The 27,281-nt window shown below is 43.0% G+C and overlaps 1 protein-coding gene and 1 long non-coding RNA gene across 27 annotated transcripts; both read right to left on the minus strand.

Moving 5' to 3' along the window:
* Positions 1-8,808: 8,808 nt before the first annotated feature.
* Positions 8,809-20,146, minus strand: LOC103650321 (serine/threonine-protein kinase prpf4B-like). Of its 26 annotated transcripts, XM_020550023.2 has the most exons (17): positions 19,709-20,141; positions 18,287-19,314; positions 17,998-18,179; positions 17,657-17,889; positions 17,506-17,574; positions 17,201-17,273; positions 16,946-17,102; positions 16,569-16,860; positions 16,271-16,385; positions 15,995-16,158; positions 14,683-14,757; positions 14,204-14,600; positions 13,720-13,779; positions 13,200-13,242; positions 11,278-11,433; positions 10,825-11,193; positions 8,809-9,287 (listed from the first exon to the last, which is right to left on the minus strand). In XM_020550023.2, the coding sequence occupies exons 1-12, from the start codon at positions 19,991-19,993 to the stop codon at positions 14,412-14,414; spliced, it is 2,862 nt and encodes a 953-aa protein (XP_020405612.1). In that variant the 5' UTR covers positions 19,994-20,141; the 3' UTR covers positions 8,809-9,287; positions 10,825-11,193; positions 11,278-11,433; positions 13,200-13,242; positions 13,720-13,779; positions 14,204-14,411. The 26 variants fall into 26 exon arrangements, with proteins under 26 accessions (XP_020405612.1, XP_020405615.1, XP_020405614.1 ...); XM_020550026.2 differs by lacking the exon at positions 11,278-11,433; XM_035966058.1 differs by lacking the exons at positions 8,809-9,287; positions 10,825-11,193; positions 11,278-11,433 and adding exons at positions 12,022-12,402; positions 12,483-12,710.
* A 1,352-nt stretch (positions 20,147-21,498) lies between these two features.
* LOC103650322 (uncharacterized) lies at positions 21,499-26,370 on the minus strand. The gene is made up of 10 exons (XR_002268391.1): positions 25,011-26,370; positions 24,834-24,938; positions 23,617-23,762; positions 23,347-23,432; positions 23,124-23,261; positions 22,848-22,905; positions 22,676-22,762; positions 22,424-22,567; positions 21,948-22,043; positions 21,499-21,833 (listed from the first exon to the last, which is right to left on the minus strand). It is a non-coding gene; the product is annotated as an uncharacterized lncRNA (long non-coding RNA).
* Between the last annotated feature and the right edge of the window lie 911 nt (positions 26,371-27,281).

Genomic DNA, 27,281 nt, shown 5'->3' on the forward strand with positions numbered 1-27,281 from the left:
TCTGTCTCTGGCTGACTCAGGGCATTGCATTCTTCCATCTGGTCTGTGATGATGCTTGGTTGTGATATTTCTTGGACAAAGATCCCAGGTGGAGCCTGGGCCCGACTGGACCCCAGCTTCGACAATGCATCTACTGTTGCATTGCGATCCCTTTCCACGTGATGGAATTCCAATCCTTCGAACTTGTCTTCTAGTTTTCGCACAGCTGCACAGTATTTGCCCATTAAGTCGGTCAAGCAGTCCCAATCTTTGTTTATTTGGCTTATGACCACTAGCGAGTCGTCATATACCATCAGCTTCTTGATACCGAGTGATACCGTGATGCTCAGCCCATGGACCAGTGCTTCATATTCTGCTGCATTATTGGATGCTGGAAACAACAGCTGGAGTGCGTACTTGAGTTGTTCACCTCCGGGAGCAATAAAGAGAATCCCTGCACCCGCTCCTTGCAGCTTTAGTGATCTATCAAAGTACATTCTCCACACTTCAACAACTTCTAGGCTATCCAGGACCTGGTGCTCAGTCCATTCTGATATGAAGTCGACCAGTGCCTGAGTTTTTATCGCCGTGCGGGGCCAAAACTCTATGTCGTGAGCCCCGAGCTCGCGTGCCCACTTGGCTATCCTTCCAATAGCTTCTTTGTTGTGGAGAATGTCACCTATCAGAAATCCTGTGACTATTATGACTTTGTGGTCATCAAAGTAGTGTCGGAGCTTGCGAGCGGTTAGAAGTACCGCGTACAACAGCTTCTGGACTTGAGGATACCTTGTTTTTTAGGGCCCGAGGACTTCGCTAATGAAGTAAACTGGATGATGCACCGTGTATGCATGTCCTTCCTCCGCCCGCTCGACTACTAACGCGGTGCTTACCATGTGAGTCGTGCAGGAGATATATAGGAGCAGATCTTCTTGTCGGCTGACCAGGCGTAGCTCGGCTCGGCGGCTTGAGTACTGGTGGTGTGGTCAAGAACTTCTTCAGTGCCTCTAGAGCCTCTTGTGCCTCCATGGTCCACTGAAACTTGTCCACCTTCTTGAGCAATTTGTAAAATGGCAATCCTCTCTCGCCTATCCTTGATATGAACCTGCTCAGAGCTCCCATGCATCCAGTAAGCCTTTGTACCTTTTTCTGCGACCGTGGCGCTTCCATTCTCATGATGGCCTCGATCTTCTCTGGATTCGCTTCAATTCCTCGGTGGCTGACAATGAATCCGAGTAGCTTCCCAGTCGATACTCCGAAGCCACACTTTTCTGGGTTCAGCTTCTACCGGTAGCGCCTCAGGCTATTGAAAACCAGCTGCAAGTCTTCGATGAAGTTTTCTGAGTTTTCTGTCTTGATAACCACATCATCGACGTAGGCTTCCACCTGTTTGCCCCAGTGATCGGCTAAGCATATTTAGATGGCTCTTTGGTAAGTCACTTCAGCGTTCTTGAGGCCGAACGGCATGGAGGTATAGCAGAAAGCTCCAAATGGGGTGATGAAAGCAGTTTTCTCCTCATCTTCTTTTGCCAAGCTAATATGATGATATCTAGAGTAGCAGTCTAGGAAGGAGAGCATGGAACAACCAACAGTCGAGTCAGCTACCTGATCTATTCTAGGGAGCCCGAAGGGATTTTTCAGACAATGCTTGTTGAGATCAGTATAGTCGACGCACATGCGCCAAACAACTTTATTCTTTTTTAGTACAAGAATAGGATTCGCTAGCCACTCGGGGTGCAGTACTTCCCTAATGAACCCTGCTGAAACTAAGCGGGCTAACTCGATGCGAATAGCTTCCCTTTTGTCAGGCGTGAAACGACGCAACTTCTGTCGAATCGGCCTTGCTTGAGGATACACCTTCAGTTTGTGCTCGTACAGTTCTCTCGGGACTCCCGGCATATCCGCAGGTTGCCATGCAAATACGTCTCGATTATCTTGCAGGAACCGGACGAGCGCGCTTTCCTATTTGTCATCAAGGCTGAAACTGATGATGGCAGTCTTGCGCTCATCAGAGAATCCCAGATTAATCCTCTTAGTCTCTTCAGCCAACCGTATAGAGGTCACAACTTGAGCTTCATTGGTGGGTATCGTGAGACCCTCCTCCTCCATCCTGGTGTTTGCCTGCGCGGGAAGAGCTGTCGAGGGCCCACCAGTGAGAGTTGTTTGAATGGCTCCCCGAAAGCACTCTGCAGCGCCTTGGAAATCAGCATGCACAGTGATGATTCCTTGAGGTCCTGGCATCTTTAATATCATGTATGGGTAATGCGGAATAGCCATGAACTTCGCTAGTCCTGGCCTTCCAATGATGGCGTTGTACCCGTAGTCGAAGCGTGCCACTTCGAACCTCAGGAACTCGGTTTTGTAGTTCTCTATGGTCCCGAAGGTGATGGACATGTAGATGTGCCCAAGCGGGTATTCCCCTTCAGCCGGCACGATGCCGAAGAAGGGAGTATCCGACTCGGTGAGGTCTTTGAGTTTGATCCCTAGGGCCTGGAGCGTCTGGGGGAAGGAGATGTTGATGCTGCTTCCCCCGTCCACTAATACTTTCTTCACTCGGCTCTTTTGGATCACTGGATCAACGAGGAGCGAGTACTTGCCGGTATGATCAAAGTTGAGCCATTGATCGGCTCGGCTGAAGGTTATTGCATGCTCCGACCAGTGGTAAGGAGCTGGGGCACTGGTGGTAGCCACCAGGACCCACCGGTCGTTGAGCTTTTGTTGTCTCCGGTTTTCTTGTGCTCTGTGCCCTCTGAAGATGACGTTGACCTCCCTATCAACGCGTGGAAAAGCTCCGCTCCCTCCCCATTGCTGCTGCTGAGACTGCCTGGGCTCGCCAGGCTCTCCTCGCGGTGGGGGAGGCGGTACAGGCTAGAATGGCCAGCCATGCCCGATGGAGTGCTTGAAGTCCCTACAGTTCCATAGGGTGTGGCGCATGTCCTTGTGGTACGGGCACTGGACATCGAGGATTTGATCCAGTGTTCGTACACCTCCGCGGGCTTGTGCGATGGGTGGCCCGGTGGCGTGCACCTCCTCACGAGGCCTCTTCTCCCAGCGCCTGTCAGGTTGCTGGTTCGTGTCGCGCCGTGGCGCGGGTGGTGCAGGTTTCGTACCTTCGATGAGGTCTTGGGCCCGCTCATCTGCGGTGATGTAGAGGTCTGCCTCTCGGAACAGTTGTTCGGATGTGGCGGGCGCTTTTTGTAGTATGGCTCAAACAAAAGCCGAGTCATTGGATCCCCGGTAGAAATCTTCAATCACTGCTGCCTCGGCGACCTCGGGGATGCGGTTCCTCATGGTCTGAAACCTCTTGAGGTATGATCCGAGTGTTTCATCGCTCTGGCGCCTGATGGATTTGAGGTCCCATGGCTGCACTGGATTGTCAAAGAGAGACTGGAAGTTGGCGATGAAACGCCGACTGAAATCGCTGCAATCGTCAATGCAGTGACGTGGCAGATGTCGGAGCCACTGCAGTGTGTCTTGCCCTAGGACGATGGGCAAATACGTCGTCATTACGTCTTTTGTCGCCCCGGCGGCCCGGGCGGCGGTTGTGTAGACGGCCAACCAGTCACCCGGGTCCTGCTTGGGATCGTACTTGTCGACATTAGAGACCTTGAAGTTGGGGGCCACTGGATGGCTCGGAGACGCGGAGTAAGCGTGGAAACTCCACACGTGTCTTCCTGTTGGCGTTCGTGAGGTCGGTCCCAGGGAGGGGTGCCGGTGGTGTGTCGTATCGACCGTCCCCGTAACGGGCCACTAGTCGAGGCCGCAGTCAACCCAGCTCGGGTGGCGTGACTTTGGGTCGGGACTCCGTGATCCCGGTCATACTCTTCCTGGCGCCTTATCTCACTTTCGTGTCGTCGGTCGCGCGAAGCGTTGATGGAGCTCCACGTGTCTCACCGGCTATTGATGGCATGGCGTAGGTCGCTCGGAGGATGAGCGATGGGTAGAAGGTGATTAGCTGCTCGAGTAAGCAGTCGTCGGTAGCCTTCCGCGTCTGGAGTTCGCAGGAGGTCGTCAGCTATCTGGGCCAGCACCCCTCCAACTTCACTCGGTGTGTTCATTGCGCGAGCGAAGTCGGGGTACAGGTTCCAAGCAAAGAGATGGTTCTCTCGACGCAGCCTTGCACCTTGCTCGGCTTGCTCCCGTTCTCGGTCCTGAGCTTGTCGGCGATCACGGCGGCGAGAGTTCCGCCTTTCTCGGTGTACTCGCTCGTCGGGAGTTTCTCCCACTTCTAAGGCTTCGTCCCGGGATATGGGTTGTGCCGGATCCCGTTCTTCAGCCTCGTGATGTCGCCGCATGTTCCGGTGTCTGTTCCTCCGTCGGCGTGCTTCACGCTAGGAGTTCTTCCCCTTGCATGGTAGGCTCATCGTCGGAGATGGGTGATGACTCCAGTCTCCCCCCGATGAAGAGGATGTCGGGGTAGAAAGGAGCTAGTGTGATGGCGCTCTTCTTTCCGTCCTCCTTTGAGGGCGAAGGTGCCGGAAAGATGGTGCAGTGTGCTCTCATCCCCTGACTCGGGACGTTTGCTTTCTTCTTTCGAGTGATCCGTGTTCACTCCTTTGTGGGCGAGGTGGACAGCGGAGTTTTTTGGGTAGGTGAGCTCCCGACCTTGGGTTTGTAAGAGGTCATCTTTGCTCGGTGTGCGGGTGGCGGCGCCACCTGCTGTTCTGCCCTGGCTTCCCTCGGGATCCCCAAGGAGAGCTTCTTCTCCGACAGGTCTGCTACGCGGTGCAGAGTTCCCTCTTCATCCACTATGGACGAGATGGTTCTTAAGCAGAACATGGTCCCAGGGCATAGGGCGATCTTGCACTTGGAGCTGATGGCCATTGAGCAAGCTTGGATCAACGACACACCCCCTACCTGGCGCACCAGCTGTCGGTGTTTAGAGTCCGATCGCACACCCAGGGTTACCCCTTGCGGTGCTTTTGGGTAGGATGGTGCAGTTGACTGTAACTCAATGGTTCGTGCTAGATGTACGAGAAAGGGACAGGTGATTTTTTGCAGGTTCGGGCCGCTTAGAGAGGCATAATACCCTACTTCCTGGTGTGGATCTATATGTGGTGGGTTACAAGTGAGGTCTCCTGAATGGAGTAAAGCTAATGAGATAGGTTGATGGTCGATGGAAAATGATGGGATACCGCCTGGGCCTTATATACACGGTCGTGGGGCACTCCATACGTACATGAGGATCATATGTGTCCTAAATAATAGTGAACTAACTGAACTAATCTTCCTACAATCTTGCTGACTTATCCCTAACTTGCCCCGATATTCGAGGACGCCATGCGCGGGAAAGCCGTGTGGTTTCTGTGGATAGCGCATGAGCCAACGAATTGTCTTGGCTTGAGTCCGTTGCCTTCTCAGGTCGGCCCATTCCGCCAGTAGCTCTAGTCCGGCCCACGAAGGGATGGCCTTGCGGGGTAATTGGCTCGAGGCCCCGCGTGAGGCCTTCTCGCCTTCTAGTGGACCCGTGGAATATTTGTCCCCCACACATAGTCCCTAGGGGTTTGCCTCATCCAGAGTAATTGTACACAACAATGGCCTGCAGCAATATACTCAACTTCAGCAGTGGATAGAGCTACTGAGTTTTGTTTCTTTGATGCCCAAGACACCAGGGATCTTCCCATAAACTAACAAGTCCCTAATATGCTCTTCCTATCAATTTTACATCCGACATAATCAGCATCGGAATACACAATTAGATCAAAGGTCTTTTCATGTTGTACCTGAAACGCATTCACTCGATCAAAAGGTCAGGTGTTTTGAGGATCTTCGGTAAACTAGGCCCCCAACAATGGTTCTAACAAACGCATCCACGCGATGGTATCATGTGTGTCTCTTATCCACACGTAACCATGCTTTTGCAAAGATTATTTCTCAAGTATTTATGTTAAAAGCACACTATCCTAAACATCAAATCTGATCTATTAGATCGGACAATGATGCTGAATTTTCCTCACGTGCATTCAATGATTATTGTGTGGCCTTAGGAATCCAAGTTCAGCACTCTATCACATATGTCCACACTCAAAATGGTTTGACAGAATCTCTTATAAAGAGAATCAATTTGATTCCAAGAACCCTATTACAAAATTGCAACCTACCAACTTCATGTTGGGGTAATGCAGTCTTACACGTTGCTAACTTAATTCAATTGTGACCAACTGCATATCATACAACTTCCCCACTGCAGTCAGTACATGGAAATATACCAAATATTTCCCATCTACAAAAATTTGGTTCACCAATATATGTACCAATCCCACCACCTAAGCGCACCTCTATGGGCCCGCACAAGAAATTAGGGATCTATGTACGGTATCAATCTCTGTCGATTGTTAAATACCTTGAGCTCCTAACTGGGGATCTTTTTGTGGCCCAGTACGCTGATTGTATATTCAATGAGGATCATTCCCAGCATCAAAGGGAGATTTCAAGTACCAGAAAGAATGCTCGGAAATCAATTGGGATACTTTTGACATCTCCGCCTTAGATTCACTTACTCAAGAAACTAAACTCCAAGTTCAAAAAATTATTAATTTGCAACACATTGCAAATAACATGTCAGATGCATTTACTGATACTAAGGGTGTTACTAAATCCAATTATCCTACTCGAAATGTGCCTGAAAGAGTGGAGGTACCAATAAAAACCTTTCAACTCCTAACTCAAGAAAAGAGAGGGAGAAGTAAGGCCACGACCAAGGATACAACTTCTTGCAAGCAACAAAGGATATCGAGGACAAAATCCTCCAAGACAATTAATGCAAACCAGCCCCAAGTTGGTAAACACTCAGTGGATACTCATCCACAACCCATATCAACAGTGCACTCTATTACTTATACTGAGACATCGGAACACCATGACTCCATAGCTTTGGGAAACAACGAGCCATCAAAAGGGATGTAAGAAGTTTCCACCAATTATATTGAATCTGGAAAATCATATGACCATAAGACTACAATTGTTGACACTTACTTCTCCACAAAAATTGCAAATAAACCTTCTCGATGATTAAGATCCCAAAACCATGGCAGAGTACAAAAAGTGCTCGGATTGGATCCAATGGAAGGAAGCAATTCAAGCTGAGTTAGCCTCGCTTACTAAAAGAGAGGTACTAACATCTGCAATACCTACACCTCCAAAAGTCTTCCCTGTGGGATTCAAATGGGCTTTCATCTGGAAGCAGAATGAGAACAGTGAGGTGGTGAGATATAAAGCGAGACTTATAACACAAGGGTTCACGCAAAGGCTCGATGTTGATTTTAATGAAACATATTCACCAGTTACATTCTGATACTTAATATCCTTGGTAGTTCAAAATCGTCTATGTATGCAATTGATGGATGTAGTGACTGCATATCTTTATGGGTCACTTGATTCGGACATATACATGAAGGTTCATGATGGGATCCCAATTTTAAATCCTAACAGAAATCGCAACAAGTACTTTGTAAAACCAAATTTTGCTTAGGTTTACAACTAGAGCATCTTCACTTAGGAATTCTAGTGCATCAATCGGTCTCCAGAAAATATTACAAAAATTCGATATGGATAAATCATATCCATCTAAAACGTCTATGGCCGTTAGATCTATTGATATGAAGAAAGATCCATTTAGACCGTATGAAGACGGAGAGGAAATATTGGGACCTAAAGTTCTTTATCTTAGTGTCATTGGAGTGATCATGTATCTTGCGAATTGCACCATGCCTGATATTTCTATTGGTATTTCGAACCTACGCTCCGACAAATAAATTTGTGTGTGTGTGTTCCGTGGTCTAGATGGTGTGCTCGATGGGCGCAAGATTTATACTGGTTTGGGCAGAACGTCCCTGCATCCAGTCTTTGGTGGCTCATGCTACTGACACCTTTGTTGCTCAATGCTCGTAGTAGGGACTACAAACGAGCGAGAGAGGGAGGAGCTACCAAGCCTCTTATGCGTGGATGGACCTACAGACTATGGGACTAGGGTTCTAAGTTAAGCCTTGGACGTCGCGCCTTAGCTCTAGCCTCTAGGTCTTCTGATCTTGTCGAGTATGTGTGTTCGTCTTCCGTCGAGTGTCCTGATTGACCTCCTTTTATAGGCCAAGGTGGGGGTCGGCCACTAGTAGCTTCCTTGAGAAGGAGAAACTATGATGTGGTAAAATGGAGTGTTCTACCTGTGGTAAGGTTGCATTTGTCCATATATGTCTCGGTCATCTAGGTTTCCTTGATCCTGCTCTTTATGGCGGGTGGTGTGGGCAGCGAAGAGTCCCTGCACCATCATTGTCGTCTTTGTGCCGTGTCGACCCCTGGCCGCTATAGCCTAGGCCTCGGTGCTGCTCATCGTGTTGAGGGGTCTGTAGGCGGCCAGCGCACTTAGGTCTAGCCTCAATATGTCATAAGTGGGCCACAAGCCTAGAAGCCCGTAGGTTGAGTGCAAAGTGGATCGACTCACCCTCTATGGCTCGATGTCAAGCACAGTTAATGCGACATAGAGGATCAGTCCTGGTTAGGCATGGAATCCACTCGAGTGACTTCCCCTTGATCCACCTGACCCCCCTTGCTGCTCCGCCTCGCCCGACCCTTGGCTCGGTGCCTCGGTTTATCGGGGGGCGAGTCCTTCCGGGGTGGACCTTTCCCATGTCCTTCTACTGATTTGTGGGCCTTGGGGGGTTGGGAATCATGTTGGTCACTTGTTTTTTATTGCTACATGACATCAAAAACAAGGCAACACAAGTTAAAAGATTGCGGCCTTCTCCCTCCAATTACTCCTTTCCCGAAGGATAATCTGAGGGAGAAAGTAAAAATGGGAGCAAGTGTGTGACAATATGGATAAGAAAAGAATAGTCAAAGGATGAAACATGCAACTCATCTTTATGCCTTGATCGCTGTCATTTCATCCTTCTCAACATAACATATAATTAGAAGCGCACCTTCGTCTTCACACGAGAAATAGCTCTAGGTTACTTCGAAGCTGATCTAAGTGAAGCTATGGACCCTCGAAAAGTGAATCTATGCATGGCATTGTTCACCTATTTGTAGGGGAGAGGTACAACTTTGTATGAATTTACAAGTATGCCAAAAAAAATTACACATGGTTTACAAGCATCACAGGGGCAATACTGTCTTTTTCATTCTTTCTTGTTGTACAAGTCTTCAACAACTCTTACTTTCTTCTTTTGTGCACGAAGCCCTTTTGGCGCCAAAGCGGACAACTTCAGCATTCTCCTTCGAGGCATCAATGTACGCTCAAAGCTCCACAGCTCCTATTTTCCGGTTTGCAAGCTGCTCTTGACGAAGGTTTGCTTCATTGTCGTTTCGTGTTGTACCTAAAACAAACTTTCTTAAGACGAAGTTGAGGTGTTTGAGGATCTTCGACAAAGTAGGCCTAGAACAGATCATTTCCCCGATAATTGCATTTGTAGTAAATTACTAGCTAGATATAGAGCTGCACCTACCCAACGTCATTGGATAGGTGCAAAACATATCCTTAGATATCTAAATGGCACAAGAGATCTAAGTTTGTTTTTCGCAAGAAATCAAGATCCCAATATGATTGGATACATAGACATTGGCTACTTATCAGATCCCCAATAATGCCAGATCCCAAATAGGTTTTGTATTTTTACGTGGAGGAACAGTTATTTCATGGAAGTCTTCCAAACAGACTCTCGTAGCTACTTTCACTAATCATTCTGAAATCATAGCACTATATGAAGCTTCACGTGAATCTGTATGGCTTCGCAGAATGATCAACCACATACAACAATCATGTGGTGTTGGTTCAATTGAATCACGGACAATTATCTATGAAGATAATTCTGCTTGTGTTACGCAAATGTAGATAGGTTACATAAAGAACAACATCACAAATATATGTTGCTCCAAAATTATTTACCCCCATGAGTTATAACAAAGTGGGGAGATAAATATCTTGCAAACCAAAACATGTGATAATCTCGCTGATCTTTTTACTAAGTCATTACCATCCTCTACATTCTAGAAGTTTGTAGATGGGATTGGTATGAGATGACTTCGAAACTTGCAAGAATCAGGGGAGCTATCTCCTAACTATTAAACTTGTTTAAATATCATATTACACTCTTTTCTTTTATGAGCCTTCCTCACCAGGCTTCTCATAGAAAGTTTTTAATGAGGTAATAATAACGCAAGTTCATGTCATGTTTTCTATTTTTCCTAGTGGGGTTTTTAAGGGAACATCAAAGGCATATATTGTCCTCAAGTTTCTTATGAATTTTGCCTCTTCAAGGTTTTCTCATATAGGCTCACAAGAGACAATCCCTAGAATATAATCACTTAAACAAGTTTTTTGGATTTTCTATACCTGTGAGGAGTTCAAATACCCGAGGTCACGAGATTTTTTTTTTTGCTATTTTGAGTTTTATTATTCCTAGGCATTTTGATTGTTTCATAGCTAAGACATTTTTGTAGACCCAATTTCTAGTGGCATCCCATGCTCAAGAAATGCTTCTCACATTTTCACTATTTTTGTGAGATATAGCTCACTATTTTTAGGTGTTTCAGGAGTCCCATGACTATCGATTCTCAGGCATTGTTAGGCAACTATTAAGGCTACTAGAATGAACATAGGCCGATACACAACATTTTTCTAGCTAGTTTCTGCTTATAAACAACAAGTTTTTTAAATTTTCTACATACATGAGGAGCTCAGATAATTGTTGTCATGAGGTTTTTTTTGTTGTTTTGAGTTTATTATTTCTAAGCTTTTTGTTGTTTTGTATTATACACCACATGTTTTTTTCTTAGGCTAAACCTAGAGCAATCACAATTAAGCGAGTTTAACTAGCCTAAGACCTTTGCCAAACAGCATATTAATCAGCATACCTGCCCTGTACCACTTGTGGTTGCTAGAGCGCTTGGGAGTGTTTGATGGCCATCACAGGATTAATCAGGAGCCCTTTTTTCTTCTCTAGAATCTCTCTAGTGAGCAACGTATGTTCCGACGCTCCTTCCTCAGCACACACCGGATTAGTCTAGTGGCGCTTAATGCCACTGCTAGGAGCCCAGCGCTAATAGCCACCGCGACGCTTGTTCTGATGCGCTGTGGGGCGCATACCAAATTAATCTGGTGCATGCAGAAAACATGCGCCTCTCAGGTTGGTTCTTCCGCATGTATTGTAGGCCTTCAACACAGCTTCTAAGGTCTTGAGGTGTTGACTCCTTCGCCTTGGCCCGCATACATTAGAAATATACCTTGTATGCGTAAACAATGTTAGTACACAAAAGCTAGCTAGCAGTTTATTGTTTGCCAGCTTTTGTCATGGATTGGAGTCATACCATACGCACGTCTGATACATAGGATGGATGATCGGTTCGATGAAAAGAGAAAGAAAATGCTTGTGAATTTTTAGTCAGTGTAGAATTGTTTTGCTTGTTAATGTTGCTTAGTTGTAATTTGTTGCTTTCCATGTTTGAGCTTGAGGTTCTCCATTGCTGCATAGTTGACAAAATATCAAGGCAGAAACACGAAATGTGAATGTTTTATTTATGCAGTAGCCTGACATGCTAATAAACAATAAAGCAGGTAGTGACTCCAAATTCGCTGGTTAACCAGAGCTGCCAGGAAGACGTTTGCTATGTTCTATATCGTAGAGATTTGTGGAAACCAAACGTCCCAGGCTACTTCAAGACATGCATGCAAAGCTCATGAACAAAAATAAACAATTTCGACTAGGATTTTTTTTCTTATAATACACATAGTGTCTGCGGGTTTCTAGTGTGTGGCTTCTGCACTTCTGAGTGAATCTTGTTCAGTTCAGGTGTGGAGTTTGGTTGTTTTTCTTTGTGTACCTGTGAACCGTGTTCGACAAAATAAATGAAGGGAGCAAACAAATGGCATACTACAAGAGGTAGCTTCTACTTTGGCAGTATGCCAGCAAGGATGTTACTAATATTTTCCTCCCACTCATGTTGGCAACTCTAATTGCACAATGATCCAAAAGCAGGCACCAAATGCATAGGCCTTCGCCCCTAGGGACCAAACTAATCAGTTTAAGTGTTCCATATCAATTGAACCAGGCCTGACACAAATCCAGTTCTTTAGATTTACCCAGCAAGTACTACAGATAATAAAAAACAACTCAAAACAACTACAGAATGCTTGCATCCAACACGAGAAACCGTTTACAATGGTCCAATCCAACACAATGCCATTTGCATGCCCACTTAGGGCTTGTTCGGTTATTCCTAATACATATGGATTGGATGGGATTGGAAAAAATTGAGAAGAAGTTTGACTTGTTTGGGATTCAAACCCATCCAATCCCACTCAATCCACATGGATTGAGAGCTAACCGAACAAGTCCTTATAGATGGTAATAGGTTCAACCTGACTTACTAAATGGCAGTCTAAAGAATGGTTACCAATCTGGCAGGCTTGGATTATTTCCATTGCGCCTCAACCTATCATCAATAAGTTATCAAGCCGGTTTGAGCTAGGCTGACAAGTGCCAAATGATATAGCAAGAAAGGCCTGAACTCACTATCTTGGTGGCTTGAGAGATCTGGAAACATCAGTATGATGTCTTTTTAATGGCATCATTGCAAGTGTTATGATGGCGGTGCTGCAGGCAATCACAAATAAGAGCATTCCATGGTGCTAACAGGCTGAGAACCTTTCAGGTCTTGTGTGCTTAGAGGGAGGAGGGGCGGGCTATGTTGGATTTCTTTCCCTGTAGCCTCTTTACTCAATGAAATGATACGCATCTCTCCTGCACTTGAATACTAATTACACAGTAAAATTTCAGCTTCCCACCAGTGTTTATCTACATGCAGCAAATCTAGATACAAAGTAAAAGTAATAAGCCCACGGTTTTATAACTAGCAGTCAATGTAATAATCAGCTCTCAAATTGTTACACAAGACAAAAATGTTTCTCATGTTTCGCACATTTCGCTGAATGGTAGAGAATACAGCTTTCATGTAAAGCATATAGTACTTGAATCTCATAACCCATTAATATGAAGAAGTTTGGCAGGCACACAAAAAACAAACAAATTGTTTAGAAGATCAATGTTTGATGAAACTGGCAAAAGAAATTACTAACCAAAACACAAAATATTGGAAATGCACCTAATAAACAGTAAAGGTTGCTAAAATTGAACTGAATCAGCCTTGATGTACCAACCCATAATCAACTATTAGGTGAAAACTCTTTAATAAGAAAAAAATGGAAGACATCCAGAGTTGAGAGGATTTACCATGGCAAGTGAGTAGAGGGTCCAGCGACCTCCATCCCAGGACCTCAATAACATAAAAGCAAAACCGATTTTCAATTGATACTCCATGAAGATAAGTAGGTAAAAATATTAGAAGCTTTGTTACAACTAATTTAGAAAAAGCAAACAAATTCTCAAAGAACTGTTCTACTTTAATGGTGCAAACAGAATGTAGACACTGGTTCATGTGCTTGTATTTGATTACTTTACATACATTTACTTTCTGTCCATCCACTACTGATCTACAAGTGTGTGGCCATATGTAGTTACAAATCTGGGAGGATTAGATAAGAAACTATGGGTGCCTAAATTTGGCAATAACTATCCAGAAAATTTAACAATAGATTTAATATTGTACATATGCTAATAGAAAGACAACAGTCAGGACATATGAATGGTATAAAATTCAATATAGATGTCATCTCTCAACTTAATACAACAGAGAAAACAATATGTTGATGGGTTCAAACACATTAAGTTACCCAGATATTAACCAGGGTACCTTCTTATGTTGGCCCTTAAGCATATAAAATGTGCACATAGCAGAGGCCCTGGCAGAATCCTGAATGGAAGAAGAAATTAGAATATAATCTTATAAATCGAAACAGTACACAAGTAGATGTAAGGAACAATTTAACAGCACAAGGCCTCTGTTAGCATGAAATAGCAGTACGAAATTCTGGTGCATTGCATCCCGAGATATGTTAGTGCTTGAGGACAAGCATACCAGGCATGCAATCTTAAACATCAGCAAAGTACATGCCAGCACACAAATAAAAAAATTGTGTTCATATAAGTGCGCCAAGCACATGAAAAGATTTGCTTACACCAGTTAAACAAGTGTTACACATATAACCTTGTTTGTCATAGATCCACAAGTCAGCACAATTGTTAAGTGAAATGAAGCAGACTTTCATGTATATCTTGTAAATCCATAGGAAAGATTGTACACAGGGAATGGAATGCCAACTGGCTAGTTGTCTTACAAGCAACAGAATATATCCAAATGATAAGTGCATGCAACAAGGTCTGCAGATAGCCATCTCTTCCGAAGTTCCGTGCTTCATCCATGTACTTTTTCTCAGAGCTCCCAGGACACAAGACAGAAACGTTGATGATTAGACAAGAGGAACCCAAAATGTATTTTACAGTGAAGATGCTAAGTTCAAGGTCAAGAGGAATCGTCATCTTGTGTCACTTGCCAGTGATAAATGGATGGCTAAGTGCTTGCGATACAGTTATCCTCTTTTCTGGATCTAATGTAAATATTTTATCAAGAAGATCCTTAAAACTGGATAGCATTTTTGGATCCTCGCCAGGAAAGTTCGGAAACAAAGAACCAACATCCTTTGGTTTAATGTTCAAAATTAACCTTCTCACAGCCTGCAAACAGAAGTATAGTAAATGAAGAATTCAAATTATCCAAACAGAACATATCAAAGAGGGTATGGTTCCATAGACGCACCGTTTTTGTCACAGGATCCTCCTCGGTAGCATGAAAATTGAGATCTTGATCGAAGTGTTGCATAGTAAAGGCACCCTACAAAACAAAAGTTAGACACATTCATTTAGAGCAGCGTTTATCGGTTCAATCAATTAGAGAAGTATTTGCAAATTCAAAGAGTGCACCAGATATATAGAATTGTTTAAAAACGAAAAAAGATCAAGAGAGTGCAATCTTGCCTACTCAAGGTTTTGAAGTTGAGCGACTAATCGACGACTAGTCGAGAAGTCGGTGCAGAGGTGATAGTCGATCTGAGCGAGTCGACTTTCTCTGCTAGTCACTCGACTAGTCGTAGCATTTGAGTCGGGCGACTTATTTGGGCCTAGGTATAAAAATGCGAGCCCACCCAACCATCTTAACCCTAGTAGGTAGGATGCTAATAGACAAGTTTCCCACTGCTTAGATCTCATATTGGAGGTTATTGGGAAGATAAAAGAGTTTAGTGGCTGCATTGCTAAAGCAAAGAAGATAACCAGATTTATCCACAGACATGGAAGGATTTATGACTTGATGAGGACCAAGACAAATGGTAGAGGTCTTGTGAGGCATGCAACTACTCGGTTTGCAACATCCTTTCTAACATTGGCTAGTATGCGGAAACAAAGACAAGGGATGAAAGCTCTCTTTGTTAGTGATGAATGGTGTGAGAGCAAATTCACGAACACTGAAGTAGAAAAAGCATGTGTTGTTTGTTGCATTTTGGCAAGCAGTAGAAGATTGCATGAGAGCTTCACAACCTCTTCTAACATTCTTGAGGGTAGTTGATGGTGATGAGAACAGCAATGGCTGAAATGTGGGATGTCATAGACCATGCAAAGAAGAGCACCAAGGAAGCTTTGGAACACAAAGAGCGATTAATGGATGAAGTAATTTCTATTATTGATAAGAGGTGGGACAGTCAGATGGATACCAATCTGTATGGGGCACACTGTTTTTGAATCCAAACAAGTGCTTTGAAATCAGAGAGAACAATAGAAGACTTGCTACAAGACTTTGTTCAATATTTAATGATGTATTGTAGAAGATGAATGAAGATATACTAAACAAGGTGTTTTTTTAGCGTTTCAGCATGTTTTAAGTATTAGCATATATAGAAAATTATAAAAATATAATCATCAACTTATATTCGACTAGTCACGACTAGTCTGTCCTAGTCATGACTAGTCTACTAGTCGGTAACTGCATGACTCGACTCAGAAAACATTGGTCCTGCTACCACAAAATAAAGAGTCATTCATTCGTTAAGGTTATCAATGATGCAAGCATGACTAACCTTTCGAAGCATCTTCTTAGGGAATGGACCCTTCAATTCCATATGAAGCCGAAGCATGGCATTGTTTGATGGACCAGGAAATAAGACTTTCCCGGTATAAAGCTCATATAGACAGCAACCAACTGACCACATGTCTAAAGGGTGATCATAGGCTAACCCAAGAACTGCAAGAAAACATGTTTCATATATAGGTAGGTAAGATGCATACAGACAACATATGAGCATAAAGTAGGAAAGGAATCTAAAAACATCCCAGGTAAAGATGAAAGAACTCACCGATCTCAGGTGCCCGATAGAAACGGCTGACAAGATAAGGCGTAACTTCATTCATACCAGCAAGCATAGCGTTGCCAAAATCACATACCTTGAGCACATTCTTAGCCTCATTCACCTAGAATACAAGCAATGGACACATAAATGGTGTTAAATTGGTATTGTGCATTTTGTGCGTAAAAGAATGAAATGACAGCATATCCAAAAAATAGTTTTTATGTATTAAGATGCAATTCCTGTTGAGAAAGAGAACTTGCAATAATACTATAATTAAAAATGATGACAAGCAAAGATGGCGTACCAGCATATTATCTGGTTTTATATCACAGTGCAAAACTTTGCAGTTCTTCAGGTGCTTCAGGGCGATGAAAAGCTGCTTTGAATATGCCCTCACCGCAGTCAGTTTAAGCCCAATATTACGACCAAATTTCTTTAAAACCTCACGAAGATTCATATTGAGAGATTCAAAAACTAAGCAAAGATGGTTCCGGTACATGAAACTAGAAATAAACCGCACGCAGTGGCGTTTGTCCTCACGGTCCGCACTTGCAAGTTTTTCCAATATTGAAACCTCTTGCTTACCAGCCTTGTACCTGTATAATCAAATATTGAATTACATTCCTATTTGTTTTCCATAGTAGAAATTGCAGGAGAACATCTCTAGGGAGCTTAACTTACATTGTCTCATTGTTGCGAATAATTTTGATGGCAACTTCTTCAGGATCATCCTTACTCGCTTTAAGATCTTTTGCCCGCACAACTGTTGAGAACACACCCTTCCCATGTGCTGCTATGATTTCATAACGGCCATCCAGCAATTCTCCGAACCGATAAGCTGCACAATAGCAAAAACAAGAAAAATGAATGAATGGACAACACAGGAGAGAACAATAAGCTGGCAAGGAAAAATGAACATAAGATAGCATAACTTACTGTAGTACCCATCTGCATCATCCCAGTTGTCATGAAGAGCATTTCTCTCAATATGCAAACCATCATCCTTTCCCTGTACAACACAATGAATTTGTGACTGAATAAACAAGACAAAGGAATTTTATCTAATATTGGAGAATAAACAGCCATAGATATTCCATCTTTGAAAACTAAACAGTTTGCTTTGACATGCAAATAATACATGTTCAGAAATATTAGTGGGTGCATCAAACAGTGTCCCTTGTGACGTATTGATCGGAATAGTATGGCACTTCTATAAGTAGCAGAAGGGATAAGAATCGTACCAATTTTCTAATTCCGGTGGGTGATTCTCCGAAAATGTCATCACAAAACATGTCTGCTGATCTCTCACTCTGGAATACGAAGGGGACTAGTAAGTTTTCAGGATGATATGAATTAATATGTTCATTGAATACGATAGCAGGAAACAATTACCTTGGGAGAACCCTCTCCAAGACCTGAAACACCTATTGTCCTCTCATCAGTGAATGCTCCCGTGCTAGTTGAAGCATAATTGTGAGCAGGAGACCTTCCCACATTAAAGCCTGTCTTGCCATCAAATACCTCTGAAGAATCATGCTTATTTTCAGCTTCGACATTGCCCATAAAGCTGCTATCGATATCATCTTTCTGATGTATAGCTTCGTTTCCATCCATTGCTCTTACTTCTGCAAAGATAACACTATATTTCAATAGCAATTAAATTGATATGGACATAGCACAGTAAAGGTGTTGGTAATGCATTATGTGAACCCAACATTATCTAATCAAGCTACCTTCATCATTGCCACTTGGTTTAGATTCCATATCCTCTTTCTGCGATTGCTGCTGCCTGTACTTTGCCATGATAGCTTCTTTCCTCCTCCTTGCTTCCTCTTTGATTTTTTCAGGGTCGTCTTCCTCCTGCATTGCTAACTGCTGTTCTATTTTCTCTTGGTACTCCTCTTCATCTTCCTCCCTAATATCAAGATAAGAGCAGTAATTATAAATATACAGAAAACAAAGACAAGAAAGTAGAAAGGTCAATGAATTAGTTATTAGTTAGCCATGCGAAAACTGCCTTACTTGAGAGAATTTTCCTTCATTTCTTCAAACTTCCGGTTTTTATGGTCAGCATCTCTACCTTTCTCCCCAGATCTTGTCCTCTCTTTGTAACCATCAGACACGCTATATTTTGAGCGTGTTGAATCCCTGTGCCTATCATTATCGCTAACTTTGTCCCGTCCTTCCTTAGCTCTATGAGTTTCACTTCCCTTGACCCTATGCCATTCCCTGTCCCTAGCCTCTCTCCCTCTATCCCTTTCATGTGCACTGTTAACCCTGTCAGATTCTCTATGCCGATCTTTACTTGTATCCCTCTTGCTGTCATGATCCCTATGCCTTGAACTACCACTCCGTCTTTCCCTCTCCCTGCTTTGATCACGAAGACGTGTATTTTCCCTTGGATCCGATCTACTATGACTCCTGCTTCTTTCTCTGTGCCTAGGAGCAGCTTCTAATGAATCGATTTTGTCTCTATATATCCTATCGTCTCTATGCCTTTCCTGGCTGGCACGTCTGTCACTGTACCTGTCACCATGTCTATCATGAATACCATGGCTGCTGCTCCTTTCTCTTTCACTCCCGTGGGTCCTAGTCGTATGTCTGCCAGACTTCCCATTCCGATCATTGCTCTCATGATCAGAACCATCCCTAAGATTTGCACGAGAACCATTAGTGTAATCACCTTTCTCTCTATATCTCAAGTACAGATCTCTCGAATGAGCTTCACTTTGATGCCTTGAGTAAGGAGATGTTCTAGAGTGATTTCTGGAATGATAATCTTTTGAAGATGAAGTGTGATGGTCATCTTTGTGCCTCCTTTCCTTCTCCCTTCTAGACTTTGGAGATTTAGAACGGTTTTGTCTTTGCCTTCGTTCATGTCCTTTGTTGTCCTCAACATCACTTGAAAGAATATCTCCTCTTTCAGACTCAGGGGCATCATGAAGTGACCTCCTTCCATCTTCTGAGGATGGAAGGGTAGGCAGAGCAGGAGCTTGCATCTTGGTTGCATCTGTGTTTGAGTCTGTATCAGCACCATTACCAAAGTGCTCCTGCATTTGCGATATATCAAACAGTGAGTAGGTTAGCCAACTTGGCATGGAGAAACAGTAAAAAGGATATCCAAGTAATACTAACTATGTTGCAGAAATTGAATAAGACCGGCACCTCTAATTTCATGATTAGACTGCTGCGTCTGAATAACAAGACTGCGAAAAGGCAAGATTTTTGCAAGAGACGAAATAGTTGCTTCCAGTCAGTGGTGTTTATTTTCCAGATGGATGTGGTGCCCTCGATAGCAACTGACATGACATAGTCATGATCATGATACATGAGCAAGCCGGGAGACTAAAAAAAGAACAGACTACAGACTATACTGTAGTAACGAGGAGCGCTTCCAGGGCTAGTTAAAGTCAAACCGAAGGGGGGAGGCGGAGAGTGATGTACCGGAGCAAGGAAAGCCTCTGGGGCGGCGGACTCAGCATCGACCTCCATGGCAGAGGCGGCGGTGGCATCTTCGAGTATCTCCCCCTCCTCTACCTCTTCGTCGGCTGCCACGGGTACCGGGGAATCGGCGTGACGGTGCCGACGGTGGTGGTGGTGGCGGCGGTGATGGTGGCGCTTGCGACGCTTCGGGGATGCGTCGGGCTGGGCATCGTCGGGTGAGCGAGAATGCTTGATGGGGGATGCGGGGGGCACGGGGGAGGGGGAGAGCTCTCCGCCGGCAGCCATGGCTATGGCGACAGGGGCGGGTAGGGTTAGGGTTAGAGACTCCCCTCTCCTCCCTGCGAGCGAGATGGCGATGCGAACTTGTTTGCGCTTGGGACCGAGTCGATGGTGGCAGAGCTATCTAATATCAAATCAGTCATAGTATTGAACTAGTATAGTGTCCGTGCGTTGCGACGGTGCATAATTATTCAATAACATGTTTGAGTACAACGATTACATAAAAATAAACACATATATTAATAAAGTATAATTGTCTCAAAATTCTTTTGCCAACAACCAATATAGTGTGTTGCGACGATGTACAATGATAACTGATAAGTGACTGGCAATTCACCTAAGGCCATGTTTGGTTATTAATATTAAATGTATATTGGAGCATATTGGGTGGGATTGTGATGGATTTTGACTTGTTATGGATTTAAACTGGCTCAATCTCACCCAATACATGTGGATTATCACCAAAACGAATAAGCTCCATGTGAATTCGATGGGATTGAGTGAGTTTAAATTCCAAACAAGTCAAAATCTTTTATAATTTTTTTTCCAATTCCATCTAATCTACATGAGATAGGAATAACCGAACAAGACCTAAGTGGGTAATTGAAAAGCACACCAACATGATGCCTACACATGAACTTCTAACATCTATTTCTGCAAGTCTTGTAGAAAATTTATAGCTCATCTGGAATTTCAAAACACTCAAAACTGTTTAGACTCTCTAAACCGGAGCACTACGTCATAGTTAAGACGATTATACCTGTGATGTTAAAATGGCAAGAGGATTTCCTTCAACAAGATTAAGGTTATTGTTAAAAATAATACACGGTGAGTTTAAATGACTCATAACTGAAGCTAAGGGAAAAGAACAAATAATACCATTAATAAATAACTCCAAGTACTACCCCATCCACAACACTTCGAGTGATTCATAACTTGTTCAGAAACAAAAGAACAATTCGAGTCATACCCAAAGCAGCTTGAGAAAGCCATCCACTAAAACAAAAAAGATTATAATATTAAGGAAATATTTGAATATTAAAGGAAACCACTACTCAAAGTAGTCAATTAAATAATAGGGTCATCCTGATACATTTTTTGTTCTATAAAAATATGTAGAAATTCAAGGGTATTAAGAAGTGCTAGTCCCTGAGATCAACACAATAAAATCGAATATTATTTTGGACCTAGTATGAGTAACCTGTCAATCTAGGGAAACAATAAAAGCACTGGAACCTGCTTCTTCGACCTGCATTTCCTTGAATAATTCAAGGGGACTCGATAATGATGGACAATTCAGAAATCTACATACCATTCTATGTTCAACTAATATCTAAAACTATTTAGGAAAACAAATTATGTTATAAAAATTAAGTATGAGAATTGAGAAAGTAGCACCTGACACAACTCTGCTGCAGAAAATGGTTGAAGTACCCTACATAATTCTTCACGAGAAAGATATAGTAAGAAGGGGACTATTGAGACTCCTCTACTCTTGAGATTATCTAATATATCATCATTCATGGGTGGCAACATCTAGAGGGATTCATAATCTCTCTCAAACCAGAGACCCTAGCAAGGTAAAAATAGAAAAGATGAACCAATGCAATCCTTCTCCAATGAAGGATTTAGACTCGTTTTTATATTTTTATATAGTTGAAAAAAAGAAAAGTTGATCCAATGCAATTCACATGTATGATCATCTACAAGTCAATGCACGCATAAGCCATCCACTATTGGTGCATACATCAATCATTGCCTATATGATATGTATGCTCTGATCAAGAACTAATTTCAAGTTAGTGACATAGTCGCTTATTGGCAGTTCTGCTTTGGAGAAATGTGCCTGCAAGACAAATAGAATAAAAAACGATTACCACATCATTGTGTATCAAATACTATCAAACTAAAAATACTGCTAAAGAAAGAACATCCTGGTCATATGTTTAGCTCATTGTACCTGAAAGAGTAAGTTGGCTTTAACATGTGGATCATCAAGGTGGTGTTGATCAACTGGATACAGGACATTTCTGTTGGTTATTCGATTCAGATTGTCCTGAATCAACAAAGAGCATAAGTGCAAAAAAGATCAAAACATGACAGAAACAGATTCAGGGTGAACTAAGGTTAGAGTGCATTTTAGGAATTAGGTCTACGAATTTCAATTCCTCTCCTTAATCAATACAGTGACCTCATCTTCAGAAGAAGAAAAGTTGTTTTGACTTCAATCATCTGTGAACAGAAGTTGAATAGTGCTTGTTTTCTTATAATAAATAAAAGGAAGAAAAGCACACCTCATTGTCTTCGTGCTTCAAGGGGAAGCAAACAAGATCAGAAGATCAAGTCGGGTCGGTCAGACGCCTTTGTTGTACTCTCAATAGAGTAGTAAAGATAATAGAGTAGCAAAGATAGGTAGAGAGGATCCAAGAGACTTACCCTGATGCGGTGGTGTCCTAGTGGTTGCAGCTGAGGGCGACGATGTCGCGGCACATCTGGCACACCTACGCGTCCTGTCGATTCCACAATAGCTTCATCTACCCTGTCGCCATCCGCACCTCCAACAGCCATTAGCCTCAAATCCTATTAGTTTGGAACAAAAATGATAAAGACCAAACATTAGTGACCCAAGAGATCAAAGAATGCACAACCATATAAACAAATGAACCTTGAAGTCACAGTATTTCTTACAGTTGTTCCAGTCTCTGCCCTTTCCTATTATTGGTGCCTTGAGTCATGATGCTCTTGTACTGGATCTTCTACACAAAACATTTTCTCCTATATCCATGCAATTTTTTTGTAAAGTTGGCAAGCAGAATCAAGAGGGCACATGAATAATCAATGCACCAAAAAATCTATTCACCTTTTTGTTTGTTCCTAGCTTGGCTTATGCTCGTTCACTACGACTATAAGATGTCTACCTGCAAGAAAGACACAACACAGGGGAAGACCAATGTATAAGCATTAATAGCACGAAGAAATTGCCTCAAGCAACATGATAATAACCATTTAATCTGTGACAGTCCTCGTGAGTTGCTAAGGCAAAGCACAAAATTGGAGCAGGAACATAAGAGATGAAAATAGCAAGTGGCCACATTTTCTTCTCTCGTCTCGATATCATGACATGTCTGTAGTTTACCTTGATTGAAAGAATTGTTGTGGTGCAGTTTGATATCAGGTCAGATGGAAGTTGCACGCCACGAGAATATGAGCCTACACATCCTATCACTTGATTCAACATGCATACCTTTTCATCATCATTATCGCTAGAGTTTGCCTATATAACACATAAGCAACATATCAATGAAACTATGAGCAACCTGTTGCAGAGTCCAGTGATTGCCAGCTAGGTTTTAACATACCTGGATGGCTTTGTCAACCATCTGGCTGTTCTGTGATAGTAATCAGCCAAATAAAAGAGAAAACTTCAAATAATGTCTTTGCGCGCCTGACAGATGTCATGTTTCAGACAATATAATTTTAGATACAATAAAATCCTAATAGCACAATGCTCTCTTCAGCAACGATAGGTTGTATAATGAAAGCTTAAAAACTTGAGCACAGATAATATATTTTTAACCCAGCTAATAACTTATTAGCCGACTAATAATTAGAAGAACATATCAACATACATTTAGAAAAAAATGTAATTTGAGTTCCACGTGTAAGCATTTTCTGAGGATCAATCTCTTCCTTGATGACATAAAGAGCTACCACCAGCCATAACTTCCCACACATAGTGTTTATATGATTTTGGACTATTGGTAGACACCACAACCTGCAGATAAGAAGTATCCATGAATGGCAACATCGAATGATTTGTCATATATTTCCAGATGAAGGTACTAACCAAACAAACTCGCGAAGAATTCATAGTTTCAGAGGTAAAAAAATTCTATAAAAAACTTTAGAGAATTGCTTGCAGGTCAACTTTAGAGAATTTCTTACAAAAGTCTGCATTGCACAGTATAGTGTGTAAGCAATTCTCTAAAGTTTTTTTCCTTTGGATTAAGAAGAATAACTTAGAGAGTACAATGATCCCAAGACACACCTTGCACCCCTTTTACAAAATCATTTGTCTTTGATTAAGTATTACAACACAACTAAATAGAAATGCTGGCCTACTACAGTTTAGACAGACAATAAAGAAAGACTAAGCGAATACAATGTGCAAGCAAATAAAGTGAGCCCAAGTGGACATCATGAGAGTGGTACTCATAGCAGTATATCAGCATGTTACCTGCAAGCAATTCTACTTAAACCGTATATTTGGTATGAACAGCTAGCAAGACCATTTCCTCACTCTACAGACTGCTTATTCAGATTCATAGTTTCAGAGGTAAAAAAATTCTATAAAAAACTTTAGAGAATTGCTTGCAGGTCAACATTAAGGTGCAGGTAACATATTTCTTACAAAAGTTTGCATTGCGCAGTAAGAACGAAAGCTAGTTTTGCTGGCCTGCTACAGTTTAGACAGACAATATGAGAGTGGTAATAAAAGAGGCCTAACTTTTGAGGTAAAAATCAGCAAAAGCAGCGCCAACTAAACAGAAATGCTGGCCTGCTACAGTTTAGACAGACAATATGAGAGTGGTACTGAGCCTGATTTTCTTGGTAGCTTCAATAAGTCACTGGTTTTGCTGGTTAGTTCATTTGCATGCTACAGACTGCTTATTCAGATTCATAGTTTGAGAGGTAAAAAAATCTATAAACAAAGCTAATTTTGCGGATTGGCGAGTCTTCTGTTTAACTATTATATTGTCCCCAATGTATAGGTATGATTCCTAGATATGTTGTCTGTAAGAACGAAAGCAAGCAAGAGGGGATGCAAAGGTTGAGTAAGGCTAACCAAGGTGCGTGTAGTTGCAAAGGAGCCGCAACACCTCCCAGTTCGCTGTTGGCTCAGCCGTCGTAGGGAAGAATCACCTTGCACCAACCACGCCTATGCAAGTAACTGTCACAGAGAATAAATTTGCTAAGCCGTACAGAACAATATAGATACCAGGGAGCACCAGGAAACACTCACCTTCAGTTGTGTATCCTTAGTAATCCTGCTGCGGCCTGCAGCTTCAATGGCGTATGCTCAACTGGACAAAAGGGTCTCCAACACTGTGTATATATTTGATGTTTTTGTAGGTATGCAACTATATCTATATATTATTAATATGTTTGCACCACACAAATCTAAAAAATGGAAGGGAAGTAAACACTTATTGGTTGATATTTCTAAAAATGGGAGGTTATTACATCACAAATCATCACTCAAAGGCATGTTTTTATCAACTACATAATGATTAGATACACATATAATCGATCTCTGCTTGTTTCCTTTTATGCTTCCTAAATGTGAAAGTTGTAGAGTAGTATCCTCTCTCCTATCCTAAAAAGGAGTACTCATACCTGAGCTCAACAGTTCCAGAGTATGAAAGATAAACATAAGAAAACAAGTACTATTATTACCCAATGATGAGGCATTATGCCAGGGATTGATTATATGAATTCACGATGTCCTCCACCGAGTATCTTGCCTCGCCGATGATCTATCACACATCGCAGCAATATATTTAATTCCAATCCTGATGAAACGTGCTGAAGATATATAACTGAATATTAGGCGCAATAAAAATTCCTTATAAAATTCCTTGTGACTATACAGACTTCAGACCATTAAATCCATTAGACGACTCACCTACAAGGTACAACAGAAAACAAACATTCATGTTTCAGTAACCACTAACCAGTGGTGACACACAATAAAATATGCCTTGTTGAAAACAAGAAAATTTCATCTTCGGTTGACTAAACATAAAAAAGTTCTTGCATGATATTATCATATATTTCAAATTCATGTTCATCATCCGGACTTTCCTGTAAAGAAACCGCAATAAGATCCAGTTTGGTCATCCTCCAGTAAACAAAAAAAATCTTGCATGATTATCGCCTCCAATTTGGTCATCCTCATTTTCATCATAGACAACCTCAATTTGATTCTTAATTTGTCAGTTTATGCCAAATTGGCATCATTACCTTGCTCAAGCTCATTGGAACCATCTTGCAGCTAGAACGTCTAGAGAACTTGCCTCCACAGGCTTTATAGCCTCAACATTCTCTTCACCGCTCACTTCTGCATGTTTATCCTCTCCTGATTTTGCACACACACTCCCACCCGCAGTTTGCTTGGTCACATTAGCAACTGCATCCAAATCACCATTCCCTGTCTCTTCTTCTAAGCTCCTAGTGGGGAGGGAACTCCTTGGAGCCTTCACCGATTGAGGTATGACAACTGCAGTGTCTTGATAAGAATGGAACAACAGAGCGAAACGGAGGCTAGGAAGAGAAATGTTACCCATAGGTTGTTCATCTTCCAGATCTTGTGAACGTCGTAGTCCACCGCCTGCAAACGAAGATATCCGATTAGGAATCAAAGAGACAACCCTTTGAGGAGAGGGAATGGTAGATCTAGGATCTAGCTGCCGAGTAAGGAGAGGGAGGGAGGGCGCACCCGCTCGCCCGCGAAGGTGCTAGCGACGATAAAGGTGTCATAGATGGCAGCGATGTGACGCGTTACCACACGGTAGAGTTATTGGATCCCGTCGGTGGGGAAGCCAGAAGTGAAGTTGTTGCGAGAGAGATTGAGGTCGACGAGGCTGGAGAGGTTGGTGAGGCAAGACGACACGAGCCTGTAGAAGCGGTTCCGGGAGAGGTCGAGGTGGCACAGCGAGGAAAGGGAGCCGATGCGGGGGGCAGGTGGGCTGTCGCGGCGGGGCAGTAATCGCGCTGATGGGCGTCTCAAGACGGTGGTGGGGGCGGCACCGAGGATGGGTGCGGCGACATGGATGGGCGGGCATCGTGCGCGGTGATGAGCTGCACGGAGGCGAGGCATCCGGCAGCATGGATGGGCGGGGAGTTCAGCGTGTTGTCCTGGGAGAAGATGGCGTCGACGGATCGCTCCTCAGGAGGCAGGAGCAGAGAGAGAAGAGTCGAGATGGGGCGGTTTCGGCTGAGGCGAAAGGCAGGGGCGCAGATGGGGCGCGGTAGAGCTAGAATCGCGGGCGTGTGGCGTCGGAGAGGGGGCGGGGGCACGGTGGGTGTGGACGCCCACACTAGACCCTTAATAGAGTAGTAAAGAATAGCATGTGATTCTAATTCTATTGTTTGGATGTCACAAAATTGAATTTTATTATACGATTACGATCTAATTCCACGTAATTCAAAGGGGTGACGCTCTGTATTAGGAGGAGTTTCTAGTTATAGTCCAATTCAGGGAATTGGGTCTCTAAAAGAGGGAGAGCTAGGA

The sequence above is a fragment of the Zea mays genome, chromosome 3 (assembly GCF_902167145.1).
Source record: "Zea mays cultivar B73 chromosome 3, Zm-B73-REFERENCE-NAM-5.0, whole genome shotgun sequence".
Classification (NCBI taxonomy): Eukaryota; Viridiplantae; Streptophyta; class Magnoliopsida; order Poales; family Poaceae; genus Zea; species Zea mays.